Source organism: Nicotiana tomentosiformis, chromosome 5 (genome assembly GCF_000390325.3).
Source record: "Nicotiana tomentosiformis chromosome 5, ASM39032v3, whole genome shotgun sequence".
NCBI classification, from domain to species: Eukaryota; Viridiplantae; Streptophyta; class Magnoliopsida; order Solanales; family Solanaceae; genus Nicotiana; species Nicotiana tomentosiformis.
In genome coordinates, this window is record NC_090816.1 from 58,283,454 (window position 1) to 58,291,364 (window position 7,911).

The following is a 7,911-nucleotide window of genomic DNA, read 5'->3' on the forward strand; positions in this document are numbered from 1 at the left end:
CCCATACTCCAAACCAGTCACAGTGTTCTGTGGCAGCCGATCAACCTTACATATTGTCAAAAACCCCGTCTTTCATGACAGAACCAAACATATTAAAGTAGATTGCCACTTTGTGAGAGATAAACTTCAAGATCGACTAATCTCTTTGAATCATGTCATTACCAAATAAATAACTAGCTGACATTCTTACCAAGGTCCTAACAGGGATCAAGTATTCTGCAGTCATGCGCAAGTTGGCTGTGAAGTCTTCACCTCCAACTTGAGGTGGTGTATTGAAATATAGGGTATATTTATGTACTTTCTATTTCTATATTTTCAATGTATTCAATTAGTGATGCATACAGTTAGTTAGTTAGTTAGGACTTAGCTTAGCTGTGTCTTAAGCTGGCACTTAGTGGATAGTCCCTTCACCTGCATATAGAGCTCCACTAATTAATAGAACAATACTTATTTCCCAAGTATATACCTCTTCTCCCTCTCTCTCTCGTCTCTTATGAACGACTCTAGATTCTTCTATTGATGCTCAATCTGAGCTCTATCTCTTTATCCATTCTCACATATTAATAATTACTATATTCAATGGCAAGCACTGAATATATATAACCTCCTAGCAGGCAGCAATCTCGTAAAAAATAATGGAAAGGAACTTTTTTTTTTTATAGTTTTTTTTTTGGCATAAAGTTAGAATTTGAGTTTGGTATCCCAAACTTTGTACATGATCATTGAGATGTGACTATCAATCTATATCCTAGCTAAAGGATAGCAAAATCAGAGTATGCTCAAGGAGGATCATAGATGATGTTAGAGGGTTTTGTGTGCTTGATTCTGAAGGTAGGCAAGCCTCATTTGTTCATATTTACTAGGCCCTTTATATGGTTAGGAAGATCAGAGAAAAGGTTGAAGATCTTGTTTCCTTCAATTCTGTGACTCAGAGTTGCTAAACTGTCTGTAGGTTTGTTGGCTTCTCTGAAGCAGTGATTGATGTTGAAGCTGTGATCTTCAATCATTTTCTGGATCTCTTTTATTTGTTTGCTGATGTTCCATGGTGGCTTCCACTCTCTTTTGACACACCTGACTATTAGGAGCGAGTCAGACTCTCCTATGGCCATCTCCAGACCTCTGTCTGCACACCATTTCAATCCAAAGAGAAGTGCTTCTGCTTCAGCGTAGTTGCTGGTGCCTGCTCCTAGAGGGATGGAGTAGGCCATGATGAAATTTCCTTCTTGATCTCTAATAATCCCTCCCCCTCCACATAGCCCGTTAGTGTAACTTCCATCACTATTCAGTTTAACTATTTGCGCAGGTGGTCTGAACCATCACACTGGGACACTGCTAGTCTGTTGGATCTGTGCTTCACATGCTGTGTATATACTGCTCTAGTTGTCTCCGATGCGTACTCTTCTGAAATGTTTCTTGATCATCTGCAAAAGAAAGGAAGTGATATTAGAATAGGTTCTATACATTGAGGGTCTAGTCCCTTCAAACTTGTTGCGACATCTTGATCTCCAAAGTTCCCAATAAATAATAAGTGGGAAGTTCTTGGTGATGAATCTCGAGATTGGATTGGACGATTTGTGGTTCCACCAACTAAGAAGGGTCATGTTCAAGTTGTTGAAATTCCAACCAATACCCAAAGGCCCCGCAAAATTCCTCCAAATCTTCCTCGCAAGTTCACCTTGGCAGAATATGTGGTTAGTGTCTTCCAGATCAGTTTGACTATTGACAGAGTTACAGCAGTAGCATTGGGAAGTTAGTGCAATTCCAAGACTGGCCACACTCTCGTCAGTGCAGAGTTTGTTACCTACGGCTCTCCAAAGGAGGAAAGACATCTTGAAAGGAATGTCCTTAGTCCATAGGTTCTTATAGAGAGGGTTGTGGTCTTTTCTTTGCCTAATAGCGTTCCAGGTGGAGCTTATGGTAAATTTTCCTGATTTGGAAAGGCTCCAGTTGGCTTTATCATAGCAATTTCTATCCAATTCAATGCCTAAGGATAATAGATGAGATTTGGTGTCTTCATTTCGTTGAATGGTGAGCATGCTCCAATTCCTGGTGTTGTTCTGAAGAATTTCATTCAGTTTGATGTTTGGCATTGGGACCTCATAGGTAGTAATCTTGTATAGAGGACCTAATGAGCACCAGTTGTCAAACCAGAAGGAGACATCTCCTCTTCCAATGTTCCAGACAATGTTGAGTTCAATTTCTTCTTTGATGTCACATATGGCTTTCCAATTTTGCGAGTTCCCTTTGTTCCAGTTAATGGTAATAGGGTAATTCGACCCACAGTACTTAGCAATCATTAAAGATCCCCATAGAGAGTTTGATGTTCTCGGATTCCACCACTGCTAAGCTCTAAAGGCCTTACAAGTATCACTGAGTCTCCTAAAATTAGCACCTCCTTCATCATAAGGATAGCACAAGTTTTTCCATATAGCCCAGTGATAATTTCCTCCACTATCTTGCCCAGACCAGAAGAATCTGGCTACAAATTTCTCAATGAGCTCTATAGTTCCTTTTGGTGGATTAACTGCAGCCAAGAGGTGAATAGGGAGAGCCAGGACGACATGTCTGATGAGAATTGCTCTTCCTCCAGTTGAGAGGAGTTTGGTATGCCAACCTCTGATTCTTCCAATGACTTTGTTCACAATATCTGAATAAAATTCAATCTTCTTTCTCCCTGTAGTGAGAGGACATCCCAAGTATTTGATTGGAAACTTTTGATATTTCATGCCAGTGATGGCCTTCATTCTGTTGATAGTGACCAGGCTAGTCTTATTGCTCATTGCAAAACAACTCTTGTTCTTATTTATGAGTTGCCCAGAGATCTTCTCATAGTCCTTTAAGGTGCTCAATACCAATCTCATGGACCTCTTATTTCCATTACAGAACAGAATAGTGTCATCTGCAAAAGAAAGATGGTTAACTTTAGGACAGTTAGCATTCATATAAAAACTTTTGTAGCCCACTCTATTATATAGATTGTTCATTATTTGTGAAAGAATTTCTGCACTTAAAATAAAGAGAGAAGAGGAGAGAGGGTCTCCCTGCCTTAAGCCCCTCTCAGATTGAAAGAAGCCATTTCTTCTTCCATTAACCAACACAGAGTACCAATTATTGGAGATGTATTTGTGGATAATCTCTATCCACTGATCACTGAACCCCATCTTCTTAAGAACTTTCCCGAGGAAAATCCATGAGACTCTATCATATGCTTTGGTCATATCAAGTTTCAGGACAATATTGCCTCCTCTATTTGGTTTGTTGATGTCGCTGATGATCTCTTGTGCAAGGAGGATATATTCTGAGATTGATCTCCCTTTAATAAAGCCAGATTGATTTCTGGATATGATTCTGGGAAGAATGCTGGAGAGCCTGGCGTTGAGGATTTTAGAAATAATTTTGGAAGACACATTACAAAGGCTAATAGGTCCGAGGTAAGAGAAACTTTGGGGGTGATCCACTTTAGGAATCGTGACAATATAGGTATGAGTGTAGAATTTGGTAAGTGTTGAGCCACTAAATATAGCTTTTACAGCATTATGCATATCCTCAGCTATAATGTCCCAACATTTGTGATAGAACATCCCACTAAGGCCATCAGGTCCTGGGGAGCTATTGGCATCAATGGATAAAACAATCTTAGTGACCTCTTGGAGAGTAGGGATGGCACTGATTCTAATGTTGTCATCATCTGTAATACATATTTCAATGTAGTTTAGTGCCCTAAAATCTGTGTTGCTGGGGCCTTCGGAAAAAAGGTTCTTGTAAAAGTTCACAGCTCCCTCAGCAATAGACTCACAATCTTAAAGCCAATTACCCTCACTATCTTAGATCCTTCTAATTGTCAGTTTTCTCCTTTTCTCTTTGATAGTCGCATGGAAGTAAGCAGTATTGGCATCGCCCTCATTGAACCAATTAATTCTGGATTTTTGGCTCAAAATAGAGTCATGAATCTTTAGGTACCTTATAAACTCAGCTTTACTCTTAAACAATTCACTTCTATTCTCTGGGGTGTTATTAGTCATACAGATTTCTTCTAGGTCCCTAATGAGATTTTCCAGTCTTTTTGGTTCTTCATAGACATCTCCAAAGGTAGCCCTGGACCATGTACTAAGGGCCTTAGTAGTGTTCTTGATCTTCTGCTGTAGAATGTATAGGGGGTTACCATGGATGAAGATATTCCAACTATTCTGCACTGTCTGCTTAAAATCAGGGTGTTCAGTCTAGAAGTTGAGGAACTTGAAGTATCTGGTTCCTTGGGTATCTTCATGGTGAAGCTTAACCAGAAGAGGCGCATGATCTGAGCAAGATCTAGATAGGTGAGTTACATCAGTGTTGTTGAGATTATCAAACCAATCCGAATTGTAAACCAATATATCAAGTCTCTTCCATATGGTGAGGGCTGGATACCTGTTATCACACCAAGTCACTTTAGCACCAGTAAAACCTGCATCTTGAAGGCCACATTCATTGAGACATTCTATGAACTCCAGGCTTTCCTCTAGTCTATGAGGTCTGCCTCCCAATTTCTCCTCTCTGTTAGTAATCACATTGAAATCACCTATGACTCCCCATGGTTCTTGAATTGTAGAGGTTAAGTTCCTTAAGTCTGACCATAGCTCCCTTCACAATTCTTCTGTGCATTTAGCATAAACAATCGTTAAAAGGAAGGAGGGGCAATTGTTGTGCTCAGCTTTAATATGAACATGCTGTTCTTTGTCTTGTAAGATAGTAATGTTGATGTCATTGGTCAAGAAGATCCAAACCTTGTTGGAGCAATTAAAGTAGGCTTTTACCATTCCTAGTTTTTTTTTGAATTTCTCTATCTTGCCACTATCCACCATAGGTTCTTGAAGGCAGATGAGAGGGAGTTGATATTGAAGTTATAAAGTTTGGAGTCTTTCAAGAGATCCTTTGGACCCTATACCTTTGATGTTCCACGATATTATACTAATCATGGGAAGGTCTAGGATCGGGGGGAGCTTTGGTCTGGTATTGAGGGGTCAATCGACTTGTCTCTGAAAATATGACTCCCTCCCATGTTGTATTGGTTTCTTGGTGATAGGTTGTTGGTGTTAAAGATCTTTGTCTGCTTCTTGTCTTGCAAGCTTAGCTCCTCTTCAGAGTAAGATTTACTGATATCCCCCCTGATCACTTCATCATCTGATAGAGATTTTTCTAGTTCAACTTCAATACATTCCATGAACAATTCCTGATTGAGCTTGTCACCAGAAACTGTTTCCAGTTCTTGCACTAGACCCACAGGGACATTATACAGTTCTTCCATTGAGTCTGGGGATTTAGCTTCTGGTTTTTGCTGATCGTTTCCCTCTTGTTCCTTCAGTATATCCTGATCCTGGGCCTTGCTGGTCAGGTTGGACATTTTTTCATTAATGTAATCAATGTTCTGTATTAGCGGAAAGTTTATGGAGATCCCTTGGGGGACAGTCTTAGATATATGGTATTACAATGGGAAGGAACTTACACATGTGCAATGGCAATTGATAGTTAGTAAGTTAAGTTGTATGTAACTGAAATTGTTAAACAATTAAAACTCAAAAGCTGAAGATTTTCAAAAATTGAATAACAAGATTAAAACTTTCCACATCGCTAAAGCATTGTATTTTAATATGTACTTATTTATTGATTAACGTTTTAGAGTGGCCTTTAGTCATAATAGTTATCAGTTGTGCCCGTTATGATTATGTGCCTCATTGTTTCAGCTGCACTAGTTCGATACCAGATAGCAGGAAATTTTCTGGGACTGCCTGCTGTTACTATACCAGTATGCTCTTCATCAATTTCTACTACATCTATATTTTTTTTAAGATTCAGATCAGGGACTACATTGAAAATTCCCGAATGGTAATAACTTACCCATATTAAGTGGGCGTTTGGACATAAGAATTGTAAAATTTCAAAAACAAAATGAAATTTCTTGTCAAGTGAAAATAGTATTTGAAAATTAGAGTTGTGTTTGGGCATGAATATAATTTTGGGTTATTTTTGAAGTTTTGTGAGTGATCTGAATGAAAATTTTGAAAAACAGCTTTTTGGAGTTTTTCAAATTTTGAAAAAATTCAAAAATTCATCTTCCAGTAAAAATTGGAAATTTTATGGCCAAACATTGATTTCGAAAAAAATGAAAAATTTTCGAAAAAAAGTGAAAAAATTCTTATGTCCAAACGGCTCTAAGTATTTATGCTAAAGTAGTACAAGACAGTGTCTTAAATATACACATTTATCAGTTGACTATGGTTAAATGGTATATATTTATTATTACTTTAATTTTTAACTAGTAAAGTTAAATAAATTGGTTGTGTAAACACCCATGTGGGTAAGTATTTACCATTGTCAAATCATCTGCCCCATTCTAACAACAAATAGAATATTGCAGTGGAAACTATGATCCAAACAGTTGAAAACTTCCCCACCTTTTGAAGATTAGTTACACTGTCAAGATTTATTTTAAAAGTTTACTCATATATATATTCTTTTGGGGGTAGGTTGGTTATGATATGTCCGGTTTGCCAATTGGTCTTCAATTTATTGGGAAGCCATGGAATGAATCCTTACTGATTCATATAGCTTTTGCCATGCAAGTAAGTGAATGTTTGGATCCCTGATCATCTTTATCTTTATTTTGGATTGTCATTCGGTTTTCAAATCCCCAAATTTTCATTTCAGAAGGCAAGATCTCATATTAATTAGACAAATCTATGAGTCGTAAAAGAGAATGCTTATCATATTTTACATTATTAAAATTGGATTTTGGACTAAGAAATAGCGTATCTTGGTTTTTCAGGCATTATGCATCTCTGAATACAAAAGGCCAGAGGTTTTCTTTGATCTATTGGGGAAGTAGTTGAATTCCGCTAATCTGATCTGCAGGCTACAGCGCAGTGGGGGCTGGATAGCCTGGATTCATACAACTACTTTCATGTTATGTTTGGTTATATATAGAACTAGATGAGTATAGCACATGCTCGCCTGCGTTCAGCATTGCGCATTGTAGGGGGGGGGGTGTCCACATGCATGTGCTTTTTTAAATTTATTGAATGAGCCTATTTAAACTGTCGACGAACGAATATAATGCAACTTTTCACTTCATCACAGGATCATATTCATCAAACTAGGTCATCGATCTCTTGACTAAGAGTTACTCCCTCTGTTTCAAATTAAACGAGATACTTTCTTTTTTTGTTTGTTCCAAAATAAATGACATATTTCTAAATTTAGAAATAATTTAACTTTAAACTCTTCATTTTACTCATTTTACCCTTAATGAGAAGCTTTTATAATCACACAAAAGTCAAGGCCCTACAAAGCTTTTATCCCTTAAGCTTTTAAGATCACAAGTTTCAAAAGTTTTTTTTTCATTTCTTAAACTCCGTACCGAGTCAAACTACCTCATCTAAATTGAAACGGAGGGAGTAATATTTTACTAAAATATAAAGCAAAGAAGATAATGAATACCTTTGAATCAAAAGCCTATAACCTCTTCAACACGGTTTAATGCATTTGTTCTTCGTAGGAGTCATCTACTCCCTATGATTTAATTTATATGAGGTAGTTTGACTCGACACGTTTAAGAAAAATATAATTTTTAAAACTTGTGGTCTTAGAAGATTAAAGGATAAAAGCTTTGTAGGCGAATAATATTTGTGTGGCTATAAAAACTTTCCATTAAGGGCAAAATAGATAGAATATAAAAATTAATATTAAATTATTATAAAATATAAACTTGTATCATTCTTTTTGGAGTAAACTAATAAGAAAAATGTATCGTATAAATTGAAACGGGTGGAGCATTTCAGTTCCTCTTATGTGTCACAAGTGAGTTAGTGTTGGAAAATATTATTGGACCGGGTTCACCCACGAGGGGTGGTAAATAGTTCACAAGAGACCGTTAAT

The 7,911-nt window shown here is 37.3% G+C and overlaps 1 protein-coding gene across 2 annotated transcripts in view; it reads left to right on the forward strand.

The window, feature by feature from the left end:
- The window catches only part of LOC138891523 (fatty acid amide hydrolase-like), a 44,383-nt gene extending 37,141 nt beyond the window's left edge, over window positions 1-7,242 (forward strand). The window contains exons 11-14 of one of the 2 annotated variants that reach the window (XM_070174943.1): window positions 5,342-5,371; window positions 5,721-5,782; window positions 6,504-6,599; window positions 6,803-7,242. In XM_070174943.1, the coding sequence (XP_070031044.1) occupies window positions 5,342-5,371; window positions 5,721-5,782; window positions 6,504-6,599; window positions 6,803-6,862 (248 nt within the window). In that variant the 3' untranslated portion in view covers window positions 6,863-7,242. The remainder of the gene's footprint in view (window positions 1-5,341; window positions 5,372-5,720; window positions 5,783-6,503; window positions 6,600-6,802) is intronic. The other variant, XM_070174944.1, reaches the window with a different exon arrangement.
- Window positions 7,243-7,911: the final 669 nt, after the last annotated feature.